At 48.5% G+C, this 22,726-nt stretch overlaps 1 protein-coding gene across 1 annotated transcript in view; it reads left to right on the plus strand.

Moving 5' to 3' along the window:
• HK1 (hexokinase 1) overlaps positions 1-22,726 on the plus strand; it is a 64,849-nt gene that overhangs the window by 3,116 nt on the left and 39,007 nt on the right. Inside the window, exon 2 of the mRNA XM_074374119.1 lies at positions 14,699-14,861. Coding sequence (XP_074230220.1) covers positions 14,699-14,861 — 163 coding nt within the window. The remainder of the gene's footprint in view (positions 1-14,698; positions 14,862-22,726) is intronic.

Genomic DNA, 22,726 nt, shown 5'->3' on the forward strand with positions numbered 1-22,726 from the left:
TCAGAATCCCAGATATCTGTTAATTCTACAGCTAGAGCCTGGGTCTTTTGACCTCCAAGTGACTTTTAACATGCCTCTTACCTCGCCTGTTCTTTCCACTTAGGTTAACCCTTAGGTGCCTGGAGGAGGGTGAAGAATTGCGTAGTGTTCTGTTCCTTGAGGAAAGGAAGATGGGTCTAGCAATGTCAGAACTTGGCCTCTAAAGAAAGACTAGATTTCCTTTCCTCCAGGGTTGTCAGAATGGTGAGCACATGCCAGTGGGTTTTCTGTAGGAGGGATCCTCATGACACTAAGGGATCCCCATAAGCAGGTGAGCAACAGGTGTGATTTGTCCAATGGCTGAACCTTCAGAGTCCTCGACTGCTCAGCCCAGCAAGGTAGAGGAGAGTATGCTTAGCAGTTAAAAGGCTACCAAGTTCTGTTTCCTTGGAGCTTGTGTCCTAGTGGCAAAAGCAAATATTTAAAAAATTGCCCGTTTCCTTTTTGCTCAGGGTTGAGAGAGAGAGATGAGCTTTGGAAAATTATGGAAAGTGTCTCGTGCACCTTTCCATCTGCTGTTATACAAATATCCAGTGAGAGCCTTACTCCGAGGTGAATCTTCATTTCATAATCCCTGTCCCCTCTACCTTGAATATTCCTTGGAGTTCTCCCCCAGGAGAATCCCTAACACTTCATTTGGTTTGATAATTTGGGACTGTCGTGAGCAAATAAACTGGGAAAGCGGGTGGGTATGCGGGACTCTCACATCTGGCCATGCTGCGCTGTCCTCCCACACGCCTCCTGTTTTCTGGAGAAGGCATGAGCAGCTCTCTCCTAAAAAGATGGATTTGTCTCCATGTGTGTCTGCAGTCAGGGATTCCTGCCTGATGGAATTAGCCACTGGAGTCAGCTTTGAACACACCTGAGGATGCCCTGGGGAGATATAGAGAGGCAGCCACATACCTCTGAGTCCAGGAAGCAGTCATGGCTACACAGCTGGCACCTGCATATTGATTTGAGAACCTTCAGAATCAAATCTGATCATGGGAACTTAGTTGTTTCTTCAGAAAATGTTTGAGTCGTTTATTATGTGCAACGTATTGTGCTAGGCTGGGGTGACAACTATAAGCCTGGTAGAAGTAGTTCCTGTTCTCATGGAGTGTAAATAATTATTTGCTGTCGTATGGTAAGTGCAAAGTGCGGAATGCTTTGAGAGCTGTAGGGGCCAGTGATCAGATTTTGGGTGGGAAATCACCAGCTTAGGAGTTGCTTAAAGCCAGGCTTTAGATGTACAAGAGGAAATAGTACACTTAGTGTGTAAGGGAGAGTCAAATGGATAGTTACCAACATGTAGCTTTGCTTTCTCTCTTTTTAATGGTTTGTTGTTGCTGATCATTCTCAGACCCCTTATGGGTGCTGTATCAGATATCAATTATGTGGGTAGGTATATACGTACGTATATGTCTATGTGTCTGTCTATATCTGACAATGCACACGAACATACTACATGCAGGTGTGTGTGTGTATGATTTCATCTGATCTTTTAACAACTTCAGTGAGGTCGTCAGGACAGGAAGTATTAGAAGTGCTGTCCCTGAGTGCCCCAGGGCAGCTCCCTCCCCCTGCAGCTCCTCTCCTGGACATCCTGCTGCTGGCCTTGTGTGCTGCAGACAGAAGGCAAAGAGATTTATTCCCCATTTAGAAACAGCCACTGGAGGCTCAGAGGAGATAAGTGACTTTCTCAGGGTCTTAGAGAATCTGGAATGATCCTGAGGGCTATTCTTACTCTCCCTGCCTCTTTCTTCTAGGAGAAAACCTCATCTTTGTTGATTTTAATGATTTAACTTGGAATCTCTATTTTAACTTGCTCCCCTACAAATCAGTACATCTGAGTTAATTTTTTATTGGAGGTACATAAAAAATTTTGAAGTTAACATAATGAACACTTGTGTATCCATTATTCAGCGGGAGAAGTAACAGACATGATTACAATTACATGGCAGACACACTGAAACCCCTTCTGTGCCTATCTTCAGTCTCATTCGTGTCTCCTTCCAGAGGTGACCTCTGTCCTGAATTTGGTGTTTATCATTTCCTGCATGTTTTTATACTTTTATTACATATCATGTATCTATAGGCGGTTGTAGTGTTACTTTATATGGTTTTAACCTTTTGTAAATGGTATTATCCTATTTGTATACTTTGGCAACTTACTTTTTTAAACTCAACGTTGTATATTTGGGAATTCTTCCATGTTGATCCATATACATCTGTTTCATAAATTTAAAATGCTCTATGCTCTTACATTGTGTGAATACACCAAACTAATTTACCTATTCTTTTGATAGGCATTTGGGTTTCTGATTTTTGAATTACAAACAGTGCTGCAGTCATCCTTCCGTGCACATGCAGGTTGCTATAGGCTCTGGGCTGTGTGTCTAGGGGCTGGAATTACTAGGTAGAGGAGTGTATGCATCTTCCTGTTTTCAAGATTTTGCCAGATTGCCGTCCTCCGTGGTCATGCCAGTTCCCACTCCTGTCAGAAGTTTGTACAGGTTCCCATGGCTCCACGCCAACCCTTGGTACAGCCAAACCTTTAACATTTTTAACAGATAATTTTTAAAGAGTCCGTTTCTTCCCAGCTATTTCCATTCACATTACAGCATTTGAGCTTGGCTTAAAATTAGCCATTTCCTTATCAAGCAGAGCCCTTGTTGCCGAGTGTTACTGAGTGAAGTTGACAACTTTCATCACGGGCAGTGCCCACCCTGTTGGCCGTTTGCACTGTGCCAAGGAGGCGAGGAGATGCAGAGACAGGCTCTCGAGAGCTCTCTGTGTCCCCTTGTGCTCCAGTGTGACTCTGTTAAACTTTCTGGGAATTAAAACACACACGTGCTTTTTGCCTGCACACCCTCTCTCTTCCTGGGTGGATCTGACCCAGGCAGGGCTGGCTTATCAGTCCCCTAAACATTTCTCTGTTAGAGAACACAGGCCGGCAACCTCGCTCAGACTCTTCCGTAAAAGGAGAGGGTGACTGTGCCCCCTGCAGCAGGGAAACTGAAATGTGAAGTCTACAGCCCAGCCCTTTGTAAGCAGAAGCCAAGCTTGCGGTGCCGGTGCTGGCAAGAGACAGGAAATGTCGGATCACAAATGTTCACCTGATTCCATGCTAGGTTACGGGCTCACGCTGAGGCCTTGAGGGTGCCTTGGAGGGAGTGGTGCATTGAATGCCTACTAGGGGCCTGTCTTTCCTAAAATAGATCTTATTTAATCATCAGTAGTAATAACACTAATTGAAACCAACATGTAATGCCGTTCACATGTGCTGCACCGAAGGCCTTAAATCCCCATGCCACCCCTGTGCAGTGAGCTCCCTTATGATCTCCACTTTTGAGTGAGGACCCTGAGGCTCAGAGAGTAAACAGAAGAGCCAGCATTCAGGCTCATTGATCTGCTGGCAGAGCCCTTGTTTTTTTTCTTTTTAATTGAAATAAAACTCACATACCATAAAACTTACCATTTTAAAGTGTACAAGTCCGTGGCATCTCGAACATTTACAAGGTTGTGCGACCGTCTCTACCATCTGATTCCAGAACATTTTCATCTCCCCCAAAAGAAACCTCTTACCCTTAAGCAGTCACTCCCTATCCCTCCCTCCACCCTGGGGTCTACTAATCTACTTCATTATTATTATTTTTTTTAACGGATTTGCTTCTTGTGGACATTTATATGAATGGCATTATACAACATGTGACCTTTGTGTCTGGTTTCTTTCACTTAGCATGTTTTCACGGTTCATCCATGCTGTAGCATGTATGAGTACTCCAGTTCTTTTTGTTGCTGAATAATATTCAGTTGTATCTACACACCACATTTTGTTTGTGCATTTCTCAGTTGATGGATATTTGGATTGTTTCCACTTTGAGACTGTTTTGATGCTGCTGCTGTGAACATTTGTATGCATGTTTTCCCTGTGTGGACATACGCTTTCATTTCTCTTGGGTGCATGTATAGGAGTGGAATTGCTGGGAGAGCCCCTGCTTCTGTCCACCTGAGGAAAGCGTCATCTCCATGTAGAAATGAGGAAACTGGGGCCCCCACGTGGTGAAGTGACTTGCCGACAACCACAGTGATAGGGACAGAAACACTGCCAGGTCCCCTGATTCAGAAACCTGTGTTCCTCCCATCATTCCTCATCCAACTCTCATTTTGCTGTTTAGGGAACAGATCCAAGGAGGCAAAGAGCTGCGGGCAGGGCAGAGCTGGGCACAGGACCCTCCAAGTTCCCCCAACTCCCATGTCCCTTTCTTCCCTGTCGTCCCCAGCACCAGCACACCAGCTTGCACCTACTCATCCCTACCTCCCACCCCTCTACTCCCTAGCTGCTCAGTAATGACCAACTCCTTACGCTTGGGAAGGAAACTGACCCAAGAAAGTCTTTACCATGAAATATCAGGGATATTCTCTGAGTTTCAAATTTCTCCCTCTACCCTTTGTCGGCTTCCCCCCATCCTGTTTGCATTTAAAAGAGGACACTCAGGGAGGCCAACGCTTACCCTGCTAGAAGACCCCCTAATGCTCCCTGCGATGCCCACTTCTAGAGATTGTTCTAGCATTCTCTCCCAGCCTCTGCCTGGCCATACTGTAAGCAGCTGATTTCTTTGATTGTTTGGCACATGGGGTTAGCCTTTGGCCACGTTACTCAATCTGACCCCGTTTCTCTGATGTCCCCTGGTGCCTTGCAGGACCCTCTCTAGCTGGGTGGGGTGAGTTGAGTAGGAGACTCTTGTCCACCATTGTAACAAAGACACCACCATTACGAAGTTCTGTTCCATTTTCATAATACTTTTACATTCTTGATTTAGTTGAGCCCTTCTGCAAGTTTGGATGTAGGTATTTCTTCTTGCAGCTTACATGTGGGGCAGGAGAGCCTCAGGAAGTAGAACTGATGTGATCTTGGTGGCCAGAAAGCAGTAGGGCAGGGATGGGGACACAGTGTCTGACACCAGTGGGCAGCTGTCACTGTGTGTGCAGATCCAGGACTTCAGATTTTCAAAGCAGTGCATTGCAGTGACCTCCCAGCAGAAATCGTTACCTGAAGCTCCCATGATGGGGATGCGGTTGGAGTGCTAGGGCTGTGCTGTCCAGAGCAGTAGCCACCCGCCACGTGTGGCTATTGAGCACTTGAAATGTGGCAAATTTGGCTTGAGATGTGCTGTTGAACAAAAAATACAGGATTTTGAAGACTTGTATGACAAAAAGGTATATAAAATAGCTCTATTGATAATTTCAAAAGTATTGATTACATGTGGAATTATTTTGGATATATTCGGTTAGATCAAATGTTATTAAAATTAATTTTACCTGTTTTTTTTTAAAAAATGTGGCTACTAGAAGATTTTAAATTAAGTAGGTGGCTTGCATTAATTCCTGCTGGAAGCACTCTGCTGGTCCATGAGTTTTGTGGCTCAGAAGTTTGGGCAGAGGTACTCTGCATTTAAAGAAGTGGGTTCCTGGGGTTCTTTGGGCCTCAGTTTCCTCATCTGTAAAGCCAGGGGGCTGGAATCTGTTACCTCTAGAAGATCCCCCTAGCTTGAGCAGTGTTGTTAGGGGGGAATCGAGCTCTCTGGGCCTCAGTATCCTTATCTGTCAGATGGGGTAAACGGCTTCTGCTGTGCTATCTGCCCACTTATCAAATCAGAGAGTGGATGTGGAAACACTTGGAAAGCATACAGAACTGTACAGATGCCAGATGTTATCATTGTTGTTCACCCAGAACACACCTGTAGGCTCCTGCAGAGGCCTGGTCGGGGAGTGTGGCTTCCTGAGTAACAGAGGGTAAGGCGGCTAGAGCGCCGAGCCAGGGCAGGGATCCTGGGTACCACTCTGCTTTGCCACCACTGGATTCTGAAAAACCTGTGTTCTGAGGAATCCACATTGTCACAGATCTCCTGTGCCTACCATGTACGAAGACAAGAGGGCAGTTTTCATTATTACTCTTTTACTGATGGAAAAACACAGAGATAGAAATGACTTACCCAAGGTTATAGCAGGAATTTGTGCGGCTGAAGGAGGCCTGAGATCCTTTGCTTATCAGCCAGGTCTGCTCCCACCACTGCGGTAATTGCAAGCCATGGCTGTGGGGTCTGGTTGTCTCTTAGTGAAAGCAGGGCTGTCCGTACTTCAGATCCTCTCTTCCCTCCTATCTGGAGTCACCTGGAACATTGGGATGTGTGAGTTTGGAGGCTGGCCCCGGCCCAAGCCATTGACCATGAGGCCCGGAGTGAAGCCTGTTGTTCTTGCCCTGCCACATTCCAGGGCTGTTCTGTTCCCCTTGAGGGACCAGGTACCTCCATTAGTTTTTGCTAGTTTAGTGTGACAGCTTTCTTCTCGTCCTGGGCAACGGCTTGGTCTCCCACCAGCAGAAAGCACCTCTTAGCAGGAGCCAAGGTCACCAGGAGGACCTTGAGCATGACCTCATGGCCTTATGCCATCCTCCTAGGAAAAGGAGTCTGGGGAAGTAGGGAAGGAGCATGGGAGTAGGGGTCTTAAGCCAGAGCCACCCTGGGTGCTGGGTGCTTAGGCCTTTCTGCATGGTCCCAGTTCCTCCCCTGTAAAATGGGGCTGATCATGCCCACCCTGCAAGTGTGCAGACTGGATTGGGGCAGGTGGAAATGCCTGGCAGGGCCCTCCTGATTTGTTGTGACTAAATAAAAGTGTTGTATGAACAATTCGTGGTACTTAATAGGTGCCCAGTCCACGCTCACTGAAACAGAACAGATCAGAAGCATAAATAAAATAATAGATGAGGCACTGAGAGCTGTGTCTGAACCTTGAAAAAGAGACTGGGGAAAGGGAACCTCTCCTTACAGTGTTTCATCCTGCCGAAGGGGCCCGTTACACTTCAGGGATGTTCACACACACAGCTTTCACCCGGAGGCCTCTAAAGTGGAATTTATTTTCCTACCTTTCCTCTGGTGACTTTCGGGTATTTGGTGGCCTCTGGGAGCCTTGAATAGTGGAGACTCCTGATTATCTGTAGGGCTTTTGTGCCTCACTGGGCCTTGAGATACAGATGTCAGGAGAGGAAATGGGGATCAGAGAGCATGTGGAGCACTTCATCCCTCATGGAGGGCTGTTGGCTCCACGCAGCAGGTCACCTTGAAGCTGAAGTGGGGGGCCTAGTGCTGGAGAAGGGCTGGGTTATTCAGGGAAGAGGAGTCTCCAGCCTTATCTGAGCTAGCAAACCCTTCTGGGAAGACCTCCCGGGCTAGGCGTCACTAGAGGCCTCCCTGCCTGCCCAGCAGAGGAGCCACTAGGTAGGCCCAGCCGAGAAGCCACCCGAGGACACTAAGGGGATACAAGGGGCCTGAAAGCATGGCCGCTACACCCCTGGCCCTCATGGTCTAGCTGGAGGCTTGGACCGTGCCTGGAGAGGACTGTCACACTGCACTGTGTCCACCGGGGTAGATCGCTTCCCACAGAGTGAACACAGCTGGCCGAGGGGATGCGGAGGAGAGGAGCAGCTGACGTTTGGGCGGGCAGATCATGGTATGCCCTTCGGAGGAGGTGAGTGTGGAGAAAGGAGCTGGGCGCAGAGGGGCGTTTACCGGCCTAGCCTGCTGGGCGGAGGTGGATCTGTGAGGAAGGGCCATCAGGGCTGCAGAACCTCTGTCGGGGCCCCAGCTGCCTGAAGGCCAGAGGATGCCAGGAGCAGATGGTTCCTGTAGGGAACACACAGGGTCCAAAGCGTCTCCCCTTGTGGCCAGTGTCTTCCCTGCTCAGAAATCAGCTGCCAAAAGCAGGACGGAATGGTAGGTTCCTCCGGCCGTCACCCGCAGCATTGAGGTGGGGCTGGGCAGGCAGGAAGAGGGGTGGGGATGTGCAGGAGGAGGGCTTGGACTGGCACACACCACGGCGGAGGGTCTCACTGGGCCAGGACCTTTGGGCTCACTGTGGCCTTTGAACTTCCTTCCCAGGATTGTGTGAAAGGGGAAATGAGCAATTCAGATAGCCTGTAGCTGCTGGAGGGTGAGCGAGGCCTCCAGAAACATCAGGCTGGAGTGATGTGTTTTCTGCAAAGCAAGGGAGCCAGGCTGCTTCTGCAGTGGATGGAGCTATGGCATTAATGCCACCCATGTTCCCACTTCTCCCTGCTCTCAGAAGCCCCAGGCCTGGGTTCTCCTTGGGCTGAGCAAGAAAGGTACAGAGGAAGCAGCATAGGAACTTGGTATCCATCCTGGTTTTCTTGCTGACCAGCTGTCACCTTGGCCAGTCGAGTAACCTCTCTGGCCTCTCATTTTTCCTTGGGGCATTGGATGGTTGGCACCTGCCCTGCTTCTCTGGACAGGATAGTTTAAGGACCAGCATGTGAAAATGCTGTACAAAGTAGAGGCCTTTATAGATCAGAGGCAGGTGAACATACCCACATTACAGATGGAAAGACTGAGGTGCCTGCAGGGTGGCAAAGCTGGAGTCTGACGTGGGTGTCTGCATCGCCCTGTCCGTGCCCCATCGCTGAGCCATGCAGGGTCCTAAGAAAATCTGAATGTGGCTATTAGTGTAAGTCTTAGAGGCAGTTTCCAGAGGAAACAGGAAGGTGGAGTTAAGGTTTCAAGGGAGAAAGTGTTTATAATATGATTCCATTTTTGTGAAATGAAATAAAAAAGTCAAGCCCTGTACGTATGGATGTGTGGGTAGGAAAACTGTCCTAGAACATAAAACTCTATTAGCAGAGGTTTCTCTAGGAAGACTGAGGGAAGAGCTCAAACTTGTGACTTTTATTCGTTTATGAATTGTTTGAATTTTTTAATAATAAGTGCATATTGCTTATTGTTACTACGACTTAGTTAAAAAAAAAAAAAAAAAAACAGCCTGCTAAAACAGTCCAAATGTTTCAGAGGACTTTTGCCAGAATCTTTCATTTGCTATGGTTTCGGGCAAATGGCCAACTACCTTTAGTTTTCTCTTTACAAAATGAGTCAATAACGTTGCATAATCAATGCATTTCTCTAGGTATTTAGGTAAAAGGAATTAGGGACACATGATTATGAATTAGACAGGGAAGTGAGGGAGATGGATTCCCTTTTGTTCATTTAGATGGGAGGGTGGGAAATGTTTTGGGCACATTATTAAAATTCTTCCAGTAGTTCTCTGAGGTAAAAGTATTATTATCCCCATTTCAAAGTAAGGAAGGCATGACTCAGAGAGGTTGGGTAACTTGTCCAAAGTCACACAGCTAATAAATGGCAGATTCTAGGTTTGAACAGTTCTCTTCATCCACATCCTTGTGTTCTTTTCACCGTATGAGAAAGAATGGAAATTCATAAGGAGAAGCCCAAGATGAGAGCTTAGAAGACCTGGAATCTAGATCTAGCTGCCACTTACAAACCATGTGACTTTGTGTGAGTCATGGGCCTCAATTTCCTTGACTATAAAATGGAGATAATGTTATCTTTCCTGCCTGCTTCCCTGAGTGGTTGTGCCGGGAGAAGGGAACTAACACATTGAGCACCCGCTGCATGCCAGGCACCTGGCATCCACAAGCTCCTTTCTTCTCTTTCTGTGACATCCAGATGGGATCATGTGTCTGAAATCCTGTGTATGAACGGCAGAGCCTTCTGCAAACATGAGCTCTTACTAAAATCATCTTAACCACCCAGGGCTGTTCTTCCCTGAGTCAGTCTCCCTAAGAAAGAGAAGTGGTTCCCGATGTTGAAATCTCTGCCCTACCCTTAAGCAAGAATCCTTCTTAACCCTTTACTGCCAGCTCCCCAGTTTCCTTTGCACGTTAAGTGGGAAGTCCATTTTAAAGGCTTGTGCTGGGCAGCTTCAGTCCCACCTGTCGTTCTGCCTCGTCCTTGATCCTCATGAAAGAGCAGACGCGAGAAGGAGGGGAAATTTTCCACAGCTGTGCCCTCTTCCACAGATGGTCAGGATGCCCAGGTCACCAGTGGTTATGGTGCCTCCTGCCACGACTGCTCTGTGCACTCGGGCATATCCAGTCTTGAATTGTTTTTTTGGTGCGTGTTCTGTTGGGAGCAGGAGGTGGGGCTGGGGTCGGCCACAGAAATGTTTGCATTTAAACTCATGTAGGACTTGGTGAGGAGGTCTGACATCTCCTGCCTCTGGAGCTGCTGAGACTTTCCAGGCCCTTTTGGTTTGCAGACAGCCCAGGACCAGTATTTGTGCAGTGTTAGGGCACCAGTGCCTGCCTTGTGCAGCCACCCTTGTGAGAAGGGCCCTCCCCCTCAGGTGATGGTGAGAGATACCCTAGGGGCTGGACAGGGCCCTTGTAAGTCTCAGCTCAGAGTCTGCAAGACCCAGCTCAGCGTATGGTGTCTGAGGTCCTGGCACCTCCCCATTCCCTTCCCAATCTGACCCGAGTGCTGCATGCTTACGTCAGACACCGTGTGCGAAAGTGAGCCCTTGGGGACCCCCAGGGGTGTTCCTATCATGGACTCCTGGGAGTCCCTGTCTCTGTCTATGACAGATGTTGTAAAGGCTGAGGCTTGCAGCTTGAAACCCACCAGAACACGTGCTGTGCCCTTCTGTCACCAAGAGGTAGGGCTGGGGGTTGAAGGCACAGGGGGCTTCTTTGGGCACCAGTGTTCAGCCAGAGCAGCAGAGTTTGGAGGCAAGTCCTATGAGAAGAGGAGGATTGTGGAAGTGTGAGTGTGAGAGAGGGAGGGAGGGAGAGGGGAGAGGAGAATATCTGAAGTTGCTGCAGAGCAGAGACAGAAATAGAAAAGCTGAAAGGACCACAGACTTTGGTGGCCCCCCAAACCAAAAGTGGTCCTTTTCCAAGCCTGCATCCCTCCTCCTGCTCCCCCCTCCTGGGCTTCTGGGCCCACCTGCTGCAGGAAGAGCGTCTCTTGTCCTGGGTTCTTGCAAAGATCTGGAGCAAACGGGCAGAGGAACCCTTCCTTTCTCCCTCCCTCTACCCACCACTCATTCTTAGCTTCTTTCCCAACCAGGCAGGGGCATCGGTCAGCTATGTTTGCTGCATATGGTAAAGAAATGTGTTTCTCTTTTTATTTCCCTACCACAATTCCAAATCAGGATGATTATGACTGTTAGTAGAAGAAAATAATACTGTGTATGTAGGAAAAAAGACTTAAGAGAGTATACCTCCAGAATGCCTCCGGAGAATATACCCCCAGAACGTACCTCCTGAACGAGAGGAAAGAGGCCCCTTGTGCAGCGAGGTGCTGGTGCTCTGAGCCCCTGGGAGATGCTACACGTGTCTCTCGTGCTTTGCTGCAGTGCGTCCTGGGCCGCTTAAAGGGCCACAGTCTACGTGGTGCGGGCCTGCTGAGTCTTGCACCAGGTGCTCGCCTGGCCGGGCAGTGTGGTGGGTGCCTGGCTAGTTCAGCTTCAGGATCTGCGCTGGTTCAGAGGTCCCTCCTGAGCTCCAGAGGACCAGGAGGGTGCCCCTTGGCTTATTCTCCTGCACCTGAGATCCAGGAGGCCTCGAAGTCAGTTCCAGCTCTGCCCTAAGCTGTACCCTCTTTCGGGCCCCAGTTTCCACATCTCTTCTGAGGGGGGTTGTAGCACGTGGTGCTTCATGAACCTGAACCACAGGGGGACAGCCCTCCTTCCTCAACACTCGGAGGCCAGGGTGTCTTCTGTGCTGCTGGCCTGCTTTCTTGCTTGAGGTTCCAGGCTCTCTTTGGGTTTGACTTGGTTGTCCTAAAATGTTGGGGTTCTGGGATTGCTGTCCTTGTGCTGAGATGCACCTTGAGTTAGGAGGCAGGATCGCTCTGGAACCATTCTTTTCTTAGAAGCTTCTCCCTGTCCAGCTAGAAAGCGTCAGCTGCTTTGCTTGGGCCTGACCTCTGAAGAGTAGGGGGACCGGCCTTCCCCAAGGGATGGGGACAGTTGCAGGAAGAGCATTGGACTCGCAGATGTGAGACCCGACACCCCCAACTGTGTGCTTTGAACTAATCACTTAGCTTTTTGGGGCCTCAGTTTCTGTATCTATAAAATGGAGATTAAGATTATTTCCCTGACAGGGTCGTTTTGAAGGTTAAATGACCTACTGGATGTGAAAGCACTTGATATACTGTAAACCATAATGTAATTATACAGCATTATTCTAGCATCCGGCAGTCATTGAATTCCTCTTTTGTGCCAGGCAAGTGGGTAGTTCCAAAGATCTATTCAACATGTTTCCTTTCCCTGGGGAACTCGTGAGTTATCAGAGGAGATAGCCATGCCAGTAAACAGATCATGGTGACATAGGGTGAGGAGTGTGGTCGTGGAAACACGTCCAAGGTGCTGGAGCAGCCCTGTGATGGTGACTGCCTGCTCTGCTCCTGCTCACCCGTCCCCTCCCCAACACACAGCCTGATCTTTCTGAAACGTGTCTCATTGTTGAATACTCACTAGAGTCACATTCAGAGTCTAAATTTGTTCTCCTGGTTTTTAAGGCTCTGCACAGTTTAGCTCTTGACGGTCTTAGGCTGTGTGCTCCTTCCTCGCGTAGACCACCCTCCCTCGTCTTTGGCCTTCGCACACCCTCTTGCTTATGCCTGGATGTGCTCTCTGACATTGCCCCTCCTGGAAGCCTTCTCTGACTTGTGCTCAGTAGAGCCCCATGTGCTTCTGTGGCTGCTCACACTGAGGCTGTATCGTGACTGCCTCTCCCCGACCAGCATGTGGGAGCCATGGCAGCAAGGGCTGCTGATTGGTGCTGCCAACCTGGGGGTAAAACAGAGCATGTCTCCTCCTAGGGCCGTGATCTAGCCATTTGTTTCAGCTCTCAGTGGTTTCTGATTGCCCTTCTCTGTGTTGCTTTATCATGAAGGGGAAAGGAAAAGGGGGTTGCAGTGGAAGAGATGGGGGTGGGGGCAGGGTTGTCTCTGGCTGCAGAGGACCCTGGGGGACTCCTTCCAGTGCCCTAATGGTCCATGAGGCAGGAGACTGGCAAGGTCTATGGAAACTGGATCCAGAGGCTGCCCAGGACTAAAATATGCAGGAATGACCTAGGACTAGGGATTCTGTGTCCTTGAACAGGACATTTCCAGCCACCCTAAAAACTAAGCACGAGATGCCATTCTCAGAAGCAAATCAGTATCAAAGGTCTTTTCAACGTCATGGTCATAAATCTGTCTCTCCATCCGCTGGGAGCTTGCTGTGTGTGACGCTGCATGTGAGGCACTGGGAGGTCGAGGTGAATGGGGCAGACACTGTCGGTGTGACAGGTGTGGAACACAGTGGTCCAGGCTAGACCATGTGACCAGTTCTGAGGGAGGCGTTATCTGCAGCCTGAGGGACATCTGCAGGAGGAAGTGACATTTGATTTGAACCTTGAAGAGGAAGTGAGATTTGAGTAGCTAGGAAGAGAAGGAAGGGCATTTCAGTAGGAAAGCCTGGGCATCTCCCAGGAATGCTAGAGGTGGCTTGACTGGAGTTCTGAGAGCCTGGAGCCACACCTGCAGAGCATAAGCACCTTAGACATGGGAGGCATTGCAAGGTTTTGAGCAGGGGAATGAAGTGACCAGGGTCCAATTTAAGAAGGAAAATGTGGCAATGGTGTAGAGGATGGATTGGAAAGGAGAGAAGTTGAAGATGGAAAACCATTACTTTGAATGCATCAGGAACCTGGAATGCAGGCACATGGTTTCCAGGCTTCCTAAGGCAAGGATGGCAGAAAGAATGATTGGTGAGACAGAGAGACGTCCACAAGGTCAGGCGCCACGAGGACGATGTCCAGCCTAGAGTCAGACACATAGTAGGTGCCCAGTAACTACTCTTTGAGAGAGTAATTGGGAAGATACTCTGGAGCAAGAAACCTCCAGTGACAACAAGGGGGCCTGAGGTTAGGAGCCCGGGATCTTTGAGGAGAGTGGGGACCCAGGAGGAGGAGCAGGTCAGTTCAGTCCTGTTGAGGAGGGCATGGTCTGACCTGGGAGTGTGGGCACGTTGGCCCTGGCGTACAGGCATGGGAACTTGGGCTGTCCCATGCCTTCTGGGGGTTATGGGGTTAAGATCTCTGTGCCCTGGGACTGCCACCCCATGTTCTGAAGGGCTCCAGCCCTTTGACCACCATTCCCACCTACCTAGAAGTCAGGCCCAAGGAAACCCACCTGCACCACTCTCTCACCACAGTAATGACAGCAGATGCTGATTGAGCACTTTCTGTGTTCTAAGGGCTTCTCCACCTCTTTGATTTCACAACATTCTGTGAGTTAGGTTCTGTTTATTACCTCAGTTTTTCAGTTGAGGAAACTGAAATTCACATAGCTATTAAGTGATGGAGCTGGGATTCAAACTCCAGGTGGATGGCGTCAGTGGATGGCCCTTGTTCTTACTTACTCTCTGTGTCTCTGCCATCCATGTGAGGATGAGCCAAGAGGAGGGAGTCGTGTGGAGGCTTAAGGTGCCTCCGGCATGTACTTGGGGATCGAAGGGCAGCATCCGTGTATTATTCGGGGGCTGGAAGGGACCGTGGAGGTGCATTTTACAGGTTCATTTTACAGGGGAGGAACCTAGGCTCAGAGCATTTGCAAGCCTGCCCTGAGCGACATGGTTGATGGCAGTTGAATGACCTCCCATCATGTGATGTGCCAGCATGGGTGTTGCAGTGCCCATCGAGCTGGACTGTCTCAAGCAGGCAGGCACCTCACCCTGCCCTGTCCTCTCCCAGCCAGACTGGAGCTGAAACAACCTTCCTCAGCCTTGGCCTCACTGTCTTTCCTTCTCATCCTTCCCCCAGATTGACAAGTATCTCTATGCCATGCGGCTCTCTGATGAAACTCTCTTAGACATCATGACTCGTTTCAAAAAGGAGATGAAGAATGGCCTCTCCCGGGATTTTAATCCAACAGCCACAGTCAAGATGTTGCCAACGTTTGTAAGGTCCATTCCCGATGGTTCCGGTGAGTTTCTGTATTACCCAGAGATTGGGCTCTGAGGGCTAAATGCTCTGTGAAACCCTCCTTCCAGCTTTCATTTATTCATCATTCCATACATCTGTTGTCCCATCCATCCATTCGTCTGTCCATCCATCCATCTCTCCACCCATCCATCCAGTGTGTGTCTACCGAGATTCCACCATGTGCTAGGCACTGGGGGTCCCATGGCTGGACTGGGCTGACCTGCCTTCATTGGCCTGAGTGGCTAATGACTTGTAATAAGAAACATGGTGTTTATGGATCTCACAGATGTTGTGTGAGTTACTCCAGTACATGAAAGGCTCCAGAACAAATAAAGAATCTCTCCATCAGGGCACCAAGGCCTCCCTTTAGTGCCCCAGGTAAGTAGCAATCCTAGTGGCCACAGAGGTCTCAGACTCAGATGGGAGATTCAGGTCCCCATTTGAATAAATTTCATATATGCTAACTCAAAGTGGAGAAATGGTGAAGGAAGGTAGAATTGGGGAAAAAAAAATTATCCTGTCTGTCTGTATCTATGTGGTTCATGCCCTACAATGGGAATTTGGGGGCTCCCTGAGGATTGTCAGTAGCCCCTCCCCAGAGGAGTGGCCTCCGTCCCTGCAGTGGGCAGAGTGGAGGCTGAGGGGGCACAGCCTGGCCTTGGCCTGCTCAGTGGAGGTCGTTCTGTCTGGCTGACCCCAGCTTGGTGTACACACAGCAATCCCTCTCCGAGCCCTGTTCTGTGCTCTAGGCTGGCGTTTACCTGCTGCATGTAAGGGAGGGAGAGAGACAATGAGAAAGTCAAGTTTCTCTTGGGGTTGAGAGTACACACCCCATACACACTCCTGCTGTTTCTTCCCTGCTCCGGAGGCTCTTTTAAAGCTGTGACTTGGGGCGTCTGGTATGTAGTCTGCACAGTGGACATCAGGGAAGGTGCAGCTGTCGCAGCTGATGTTTACGGAAGATGGGCAGGTGCGCGGCTTGCAGGAGCCGACTGGGTGCAGTGGGACCATCCTACCGTGCCTGCAGCCGGCCTTTAAGGTCTTGATGAGATTGGGACGCCAAGGGAGGGCATTTGCTCTGTGGCCGCAGGTACACACACGTTGTGGCATTTATATCTCTGATGTTTCTTGACTGTTTAAAATTGACCCCACTTTTATCCTTTTGTTTTCCTTGAGGTCTTGGTCACTAGAAGTTTAGTGGTTTTTTTTGTTTTTTTTTTTTTATAACTACTGAAGAGATTCTGGTCATCAGAGTAACCAGACTGTGGTGTCCCCTGGGTTTTGCTCTGATGTCTCCGGCTTTGTAGTTTGCTCCTGCTTTTTCCCCAGCCCTGGATGGCACCCGCATACAGGAGTGTTTGCGTCTTTATAGGAGTTCTGCAGGAGAGGTGTGACTGTGCCAGCTGTCCGCTGAGAGAAGAGAAAGGGGAAGTGGAGGAGGGGACCATGGGCAGCCCCCGAGGACCCCTGCTCTGGCTTTGCTTGGAGGCCTGAGAAGGATACCCGATCCTGTGATGGGCCCAGGGCTGACACATCCCATGAGAGATGCCTTCCCTTTCCTCCTGAACCCTGCGCGCCAGCCAGCTCCCCTTCCCAGGACTGTGTGTCAGCAGCGGTGCCCTCCCTCACGCTTTCACGTATCGTTGCCAGGGCTGAGGGGCTCAAAGTGTGATCACATACACTAGTAATTAGCCATTTGTGCCCATTTTGCTGCTCTTCAGACAGGACCCCAAACTCATACTCATTTGGGAAAAACAGCATTCTGCCGTCCCCTCTTAGAGATTCAAAGCAGACACTAACATACTAAAGGCCCTGAGCAGTTCTGCAGGAAAGGAACCTGTTTAACCCAGCCTTTTCCCCAAACCTATCTGACTTCTCCCCTCAACATCTATTACTTATATTTCATCTATTTCTAGACACTTTGTAATTTGAGTGCTCTGAGCATCAGCCATGCGTTGTACAGTAGTTGCATCTTTGTCATCAGCAGCATTTTCTCTCTTCGTATTACATAAAATAATGAAGTGTCCACCATCAGTGGTGTCTTAAATGTGATGACATATGTGGTAACACGCCCATGTTGGGAAACACCGTCCTAGGGTTTGTGGAACTGGAGCCGGCAGCCTGGGCCCCGTGTCTCCTCCTGAGCCTCTCTCTTCTGTGCAGATGGGGCCAAATGTTTAGGGCCTCTCAGAAGCACAGAGCAGTGCTGAGAACGGGAGGAGGAGGGGGAGGTGCAACCAAAGCCCTGAACCACGGGGCCTCACCCTCCTGTGCATGAGGGCTTGGGTCTGCAGCCCTGCACTCAGAGCCCTTCCCCACCCCGCCCACCTCTGCCCTCCCCAGTGACTGATTCTTCCACCCTGTGTTAGTTTCCAGGGCTGCTGTAACAAAGTGCCACGAGCTGGGTGGCTTTAAACAGCAAGAGTAAATTGTCTCACAGTTCTGGAAGCTAGAAGTCCAAGTCAAGGTGTCAGCAGGCTGTGCACCCTCTGAGATGCTGGGTAGACGCTTTCCTCATGTCTTCTGGCTTCCGGTGGCAGCTGTCAATCCTTGGCCCTCCTTGGCTTGCAGCTGCATCTCTCCAGTCTCTGCCTGTGTCGTCACATGGCCGTTACCTCCTGTAGGTAGGATACCTGTCAGATTAGGACCCAAACTCATGACCCCCTCTTAACTTGGTGACACCTACAAAGACCCTATTTCCAAATGAGGTCACATTCACAGGTACTAAGGGTTAGGACTTCTACATATCTTTTGCGGGGTGCAGTGCAACCCATAATACACTCTACAGCCCTTCTCCCTATGATTTCTCCTAATATTCATAGGTGGGCTCAGATCATGTGCCCCGGAGCCTACACTCCCCTTGGAATGGTCCCTGCAGCCCCACACAGACATTGACATTGATGCCAAGGCCTCGGATACCTGACTCCGGTCCAGTCCCTGCCCCTTTGTGACAGAAGTGCCTCCTCCTCCATCTCCCCTGCATTCGTTTGTCAGCCAGGAGCCTAGAGGTCCCCTGGAGTAGTCAGAATGTGGGTTTCCTTCATAGTAAACCATGGTGCTATTCCCTTTTTGGAATGTTAATTACTGCTTCAACAGTATAATTAGTCAGTGACAGAATTAGTGGTAATCCCAAACCACCAAAGGATAAATTGGACTCACCGAAGTGGAGAGATGCCCCTGCTTGTTAAGTGGTGATGGGGCTTCCAGGTCAGAGGGAGAAACAAGCCTTTCCTGCTGACCTTGTCTCTGGTGGACCAGACTCAAAGTTTTGAAACTTTACTGATTTTTTGGAAATGTATCAGCCCATTTTTATTAATTTTTTCCCCTTTGGACATTTTTTTATGGACAGTGGTTTTCCTTTAATTGCTCTTCAGTGATTTATACATTAGATTTTTTTTTTTAAACCCTAAAGTGGCTTTTGGCTGCTGCATATTCTTTTTGAAATAGGAAAGGTATGAATAATAAATTAAGGAGGAAGAAATTGAAACCTTTTTAATCTGATGACTCAGCTAAACAGAAGCCCCTCCTCAAAGCTGCCCAGGCTCCCGGGGACAGCTGCCCGCCTGCATCTAGCCTCCCTCAGAAGACCCAGTTTGCTCTGCGTCTCACTGGTGAAGCCTCCTCTTTTTTCTCCTCTTCTCATTTATCACTAAGGGTATTGTAAATACCAATTAGATTGTAAGCTTCTTGAGGGTAAACTGAGTGAACATTTCCTTGTTTCTGCTTCATGGTTCCTAGCACATTCTTTACCCAAAGAATAAGTTAAAAAGTGTTTGACTGCAGTGCGGTCACGGTTAATTTGGGGCCCAAAATATACATAGTGCTACTGTCCAGACAAAGGAAGGAAAAGACTTCCTTTTCCCACAGCATTTGGGCTAGTCTCTGTCTGTTTCCGGAAACACTGTCTGGGAAGATGGTTGGATTATCTCGAAAATTCTCTCCATCTGAGAGATCCCCTGAATGTCCAGCATTTTGGTTGGGTTTTTGCCGGTTTAGACACTCATTGAGTAGCTGGACTGCAGACGGGAGGAAAGCTTTGTATCTCATGCACAAAATTAAGTCATGGAGCAGGGCAAAGGTAGGCATTTCATGAAAGCAGAGTTTTTGTTTGCCCTGTATTCCAGCGCAGGCCTGGGCTCAAGAGAGACATCTGTCCTCGTGTTTGTTTTACCTTATTTGCCGGTAATAATGGCTGTCATTAGAAGGTGGAGAGTTGCCAGGGGCCCTTCAAATGTTTTGTTTAATGAGCCTGTCTAGAAGGGCAGTTCTCCTGGCTTCAGTGGAAATGGGAACTGTGGGAAGAAGTCTCAGCAGGGACAGGCAGGAAGGTTGAGGCCAAAGATTTGAAGAGGAGGTTAGAGGGAAGCCAACTGCTGCAAAAAGAGGCTGAACTTGAAATTAAAGGGAAAAAAATAAAATGGAACCCCAGAACACTGGATTCATCTCTGGCTCCATGGCTTATTATCTGTGCAACTTTGGAGAGATCACTTAACTTCTTTCTCTAAGCCTCCATTTTCTCATCTGTAGAATGAGCGTGACAGTCCTGCCCTCCCTCACAAAGCTGTCAAGAGAATCAGATGAAAGTGCTTTGGATCATTATTGTGACTTAATAACTAACTTTGTAAGAATTCTTTGGGAAGGCCTTTCCCAACTTATGCGGCCAGTCAGAAGAACCCTGCCCATCAGACCTAAATGTGTAGGTCTGGCCCTGGAGGAAAGACTCTGTGTTTCAGACTTCACTGGCATCCCTGTTATGTTATGGAGAAGGAGGCAGAAAAAAAGAGGGAAGCAAAGGCAGGCAGTCTCACCCCCAACCTCACTACCCCACAAAATGTGGATAAGCCCACAGACTGCCGCTCTAGTGCCTCTGCAGTGGGGTGGCTGGACGCCACAGCTCTGAATGGGGAAAGCAGCTGAGATCAAAGGGGAAGATAGATCCTTTATGGAGGGCAAGTTGGTATTTGGGGGACTCGTTCCCTAAGAGTGTTGAACTCAGGAGACTTCTGGTTATAGCTGAAAGAAATCTAACTCAAAGTTGTATAAGAAAAAAAAGGAAAATTCTAAGTTCACATAACTGGGAAATCTAGTCATAAGTTGGCTTCTGTAATCAGGGACTCATCTGTCTCTTATTCTGTCAGTCTTTGTGTTGACTTCATTCATAGGCGATCTCTCCTTTATGTTGGCAGAGGCAGCCCCGGCAGCCCTAGCTGACATCTCAACTCAGAATTAGAGATTCCAGAGCTGGTTTTGGAGAGGGCAGTGATTGGCTGATGTGGGTCACATGCTCATCCTAAACCAATCATGATGGCCGAAGTGGGGGACTCTGGATGCCCCTGGATCACACATTGGTTCCCTTGGAGCTGGAGCAGGGAGTTCAGCCCCACCTCCAACTTCAGAAGAAGAACAGGAGGTGTAGTTATCTAAAGAGATGCTAGACAGCAAACAAAGTTTACCGGAAGTCTTGTTGCCCTTACCAGAAGTCATTCCTTGGTGCTCTTTGCCTGGCAGAGGATAGGACTGAACAGACCATGCATTTGACCCAGGTAGTCCTTACTGAACTAGCAGCAAAAATGCGCTGATTTGCCTGACATGTGCAGGACTCAGTACTTGGGGAGGGAGGTAAGCATGTTAAGTTTTCCTTGCCCTCAAACTGCTTATCATCCAACTGAGGGACATAAGGCATATATACATAAAAAATAATGGGCAGCACAGTATTTGCAAGTACATGAGTGACTAAGAGAAGGGAAGGGCCCTGGCCTGGCCACAGATGTGACCACGAGCAAGTTGTTCACCTGGCTTGGTTGGAGCTTCCTCATCCATAAACCGAGAAGGTGAGTTAATATTTGTCCCATGTTTCCTGAACTGCAAATGTGATTTACAGAAGAGATGCCAACTGCCATTTCCTTTAGCAATCACAAACTCACCTTTAGAACCAGGGTCACTGCTCAGGGAAGGATCAGGAGCTGCACTGGGCTTGACAGTGACCCCTTGTAGAATGCCTTGAGGGAAAGACCCCCCCTCAAATCCATCAATTGCCACTAGCAGTTGTGTGGAGTGTCCACTATTTAGCATTGTCCTGACACCTCAAGGCCACCTTTTCTGGTCTCCTTCTCTGACCTTAACTCCCTGGGATCCTATTGACCTGTGCTTGTTAAAAAAAAAACCAGAGCGGTAGAGAGCTGGGGTGGACAGATCACAGCGGGAGGCTTGGATGGGGCAGGGGTCTTGCCTAGCTGCAGAAGCGTGGGCCAGCCCCATGCACCCTGAGGCCAGGTTCCTTCCGGACCTAGAGGCATCTGAGACCATTTTCACTTCTCTTGCCTGAAAAACTTCAGACCTGGGTCCTGCAAAGGTGCTGCTTGAAACCTGACCCCTTCCTGCATGAAGGGCTGAAAGCTCTTACCTGTTCTGTGGTGACACTGACACCAGTAAGCAGGAGATCCCCCGCCATCACCTGGAACTTGAGCACAGGAACCTGCTTTTACTTAGGCCTTTGATTCAACTGAAAATGAGACTTCCGACCAGGCTGGCAACTGAAAAATTCCTCTTATTTTAATTCTTATTCTTCTCCTCCTCCTTCTCCTTCCTCTCCTCTCCTCCTCCTCCTGTTGATGTACACCAATCTCTTTTTTTTTTATTAAGTTGTGATTAAAAAGCCAGTGTAAAACATGAGATAAATAAAAAATTTTAAAATTAAAACAGTAAATAAATTAACAAGTAAAAATGTTGAAACGAAATTAAAAGCAGCCATAATTTCATCCTAGCACGGTATTTGCTTTTGTGCCCTTTATTTCCCTGTGCACAAGTGGTTTCTCAGTGTTTACCAGACTTGAGTTTTCAAAGAAAGCAAAACAAAATTAAAGCTGCAAGGAGTCACGGGCATTGAAGAGCCCCAAAAGAGAAATGTAGCTGTTCCTGTTGTGCTGAAGTCTCACTCTGTTGCCATCCTTGGGGATCCTTGTCCCCAAGGTCTGTCCAGGAGGCAGTTTTATACAACAGTTAGGAATTTGGGCTTTGGATTCAAATCCTGGCTCTGCCACTCACTGGCTATGTGCTTGTGCAAGTTACCTAACCTCTTCCAGCCTTTACTTGCTCATCTGTAGAATGGGGATCATAATCATACCTACTTTGTAGGGTGGAGAGGGCTAAAACTAAAGAGAGGCATTTGAAGCATTTAGTGACTAGAGTACAGAAAAGCTCAACGAATGATGGTAAAATAAAGTACTTTTTGATGTTATGGTAATTCATCCTCATGAGAGGAGCCACCTTATACCGAATTCTTTTTTTCTTCTTTTTATAAACCTGGTGGTAGTCTAAGCACCATGGAGGTTAGGATTCTGAGGGGAGCCTAAATAAAACCCTCAGCAGATTTGGACAGCTTACAAGTCAGGGTCAGAATTTCCCACAAACTTGTGACACTTGCTTCCCATCATTCTCCCTTGGTCTCTTTCCTTTGGACACAGGAGCAGTTTAAAACTAGCGGCATCATGTGGTATATCCAGATGGTGGAATATAATTTGATCATAAAAAGGAATGAGGTACTGGTACCTGCTACAACATAGGCAAGCCTTTAAAACATTGTGGTAGATGAAAGAAGCCAGCCACAGTGGACCACATGTTGTATGGGCCCATTGATATGAAATGTCCAGAGTAGGGAAGCCTCTAGAGATGGGCAGTAGATTAGTGGTCGTTGGTTGTCAAGGGGGTTTGGGAGGAAATGAGGAATGACTGCTAATGGATAGTTTCTTTTTAGGATGATGAAAAATTCCTAAAATTATGTAGTGCTGATGGTTGCACAACTCTGTCAATGTACTAAAACCTTTAAACTGTACACTTTAAAATGGATGAATTGTGTGATAGATGAAT

Source organism: Camelus bactrianus, chromosome 11 (genome assembly GCF_048773025.1).
Source record: "Camelus bactrianus isolate YW-2024 breed Bactrian camel chromosome 11, ASM4877302v1, whole genome shotgun sequence".
NCBI classification, from domain to species: Eukaryota; Metazoa; Chordata; class Mammalia; order Artiodactyla; family Camelidae; genus Camelus; species Camelus bactrianus.